Source organism: Salvelinus sp. IW2-2015, unplaced genomic scaffold (genome assembly GCF_002910315.2).
Source record: "Salvelinus sp. IW2-2015 unplaced genomic scaffold, ASM291031v2 Un_scaffold2036, whole genome shotgun sequence".
NCBI lineage: Eukaryota > Metazoa > Chordata > Actinopteri > Salmoniformes > Salmonidae > Salvelinus > Salvelinus sp. IW2-2015.
This window is the reverse complement of record NW_019943382.1, coordinates 74812-77031: the sequence shown is the minus strand read 5'-3', so window position 1 is coordinate 77031 and position 2220 is coordinate 74812. Positions and strand designations below refer to the sequence as shown.

Genomic DNA, 2220 nt, shown 5'->3' with positions numbered 1-2220 from the left:
CCACGTTAATTTACAGTGACTATAGTGGTATACAGCGATGTGTGTGTCTGTGTGGAACACGGCTGTATCAGAGCGCAAGCCAGAGGATTGTGTAGTCAGCTAATCTCTCACAGTAGGTCAACCACTCAAGTCTCTGTGACCATTATTGGCTTCAGGTTAATGTTGTTAAACCACTCAGTAGGTCCCTGTTGTGTGGTAATGGGCTAATTTGTACTGACAATATACAAAAAATACAATCAATGATATGGTTTAATAAAGAGGCCTAATCAGATAACAAGTGAAAGGCATCNACCATTATTGGCTTCAGGTTAATGTTGTTAAACCACTCAGTAGGTCCCTGTTGTGTGGTAATGGGCTAATTTGTACTGACAATATACAAAAAATACAATCAATGATATGGTTTAATAAAGAGGCCTAATCAGATAACAAGTGAAAGGCATCYTGGGTAATTACAACCAGGRGTGGGGTTGGAGGGTTGGAAGTGGACCAGTCACACCCRTTCCTCCGTCTGTCTGTCAGARGGCTAGCCCCAGTGCACCGTGGGAATGCGGGTCGGAGGTCAATTTCAAAATTAGTTAAGCCTGACGGGCTGCCGCTGACCTGCACAGGTGCTCCCWRTTCCCCTCGCCGCTCGCCACATCCTGATGCTAGRCCAGGTCAGGGGTCACACACACAGGGCCCCTGAGGCTCCTGAGTTCCTACACCTCCGCCCCGGCCCAGCTCCCCGCTCCCGTTCCCTCGCTCCAGGAGGAGCCAMAGTCCATTAGTAGAAGCAGGGTAAACCCCAGTCCTGCTGAGACGACACTGGGAGGGAGGGAGGGAGGGACACACTGGGTCAAAGTAATGGAAAGTTTCCCCTCTCTGAAGTGCTGGAACAGGGGACATAAATATACCTCATAGTCCAGCTATCTTGCCATTGCTGCTTGTTCACCAGTTTGGACCACTTAGATCTATACGTCTCTATCACAGGACCTTCAACAAGGAATTTTGATGATGCATAAACGAAAATACCCCTCACCCCCCTCAACATACACACACCAGCTCCTCATTCCAGACCTCTGCCTTCTCTCCCTGGCCGTGTTGTGGATTGGTTTGGGTGTCTGTTGTTCTTGCCAGACCCTGTGGAGACCTTGTTTTCCAGCAGTCTGCTGTATGCYGGGCTGTGGTGTGGTGTGGACCCCCGCTGCTCGGCCTGTCATGTGTAATTAAACATTTGGCCTCCACAATTACTCAGCAGTGTACACATGCCAGTGTTCAGCTCTGCACAATATGCATTTCAAAGAGCACCGATTCCCCCAAAGTGCTGAGCTGACATGAGCAGAGAGGAGCAGCCTGAAGGGAAGGAGGCGAGGAGGGTGGGAGAGGCGGAGGAGGAGGGGGCTGAGGTTGGGATGGAGTGATTAAAAAAAAGAAACTTCAAGCAGAACCTTAAACTGGACCAGACCGGTGGAGGAGGAGGTTTGGAGGAGGAGGAGGGGTGGAGGAGGAGGGGTGTAGGAAGAGGGTTGGAGGAGGAGTGGTGGAGGAGGGGTGGAGGAGGAGGGTTAGAGGAGGAGGGGTTGAGGAGGAGCGGTGGAGTCCTCAGCCTGCATCGTGGCTCCATTGATGTCACTGAGCCTCTGAATCTTGTTACAGCCACATGACTGAGGTGGAAAACATTCGGTGAGTGACGCGTCTCCACAGCAAAACAATCTTGAACCTGTCACCGCCCTGCTGTTCACCTTGCAGACGGTAATGAAATTCACAGACCCCTCCTCATCTGGCAAGAGCAGGCCGCGGAATACCATGCAAATACATACAAAACATGTCCATGGGTTAAAAGACCTTTAATTGCCATCAATAAACAGCACACTATTTATCTCCGGGCGCATCCAAACCTTTTTGTTTAGTAGTGATGTTTCAACGTTGTAAGTGTGTAATTAAATGTACAATTTAGTTTTTGTATCAAATGCAAAATTATAGTTTTTAAGTGAATGAAATAACTGTGTATTTTTCCCTTGTCAGGTCATGTGGTCAGGAAAAACTTGGTCCTACTGTATGTGTGCTGTCCCTGTCTGCTTTCAGTCTAGACCAGGTGTCTCTACAGATGGACTGGTGAGGTGCTGTCCCTGTCTGCTTTCAGTCTAGACCAGGTGTCTCTACAGATGGACTGGTGAGGTGCTGTCCCTGTCTGCTTTCAGTCCAGACCAGGTGTCTCTACAGATGGACTGGTGAGGTGCT

General features: G+C 49.4%; 1 protein-coding gene across 1 annotated transcript in view; it reads right to left on the bottom strand.

Annotated features, from left to right (window-relative positions):
* Positions 1-657: 657 nt before the first annotated feature.
* Positions 658-2220, bottom strand: part of LOC112072778 (uveal autoantigen with coiled-coil domains and ankyrin repeats-like) — a 74060-nt gene continuing 72497 nt past the window's right edge. Inside the window, 1 exon segment of the mRNA XM_024140163.2 lies at positions 658-804. Within this exon segment, the coding sequence (XP_023995931.2) occupies positions 658-804 (147 nt within the window).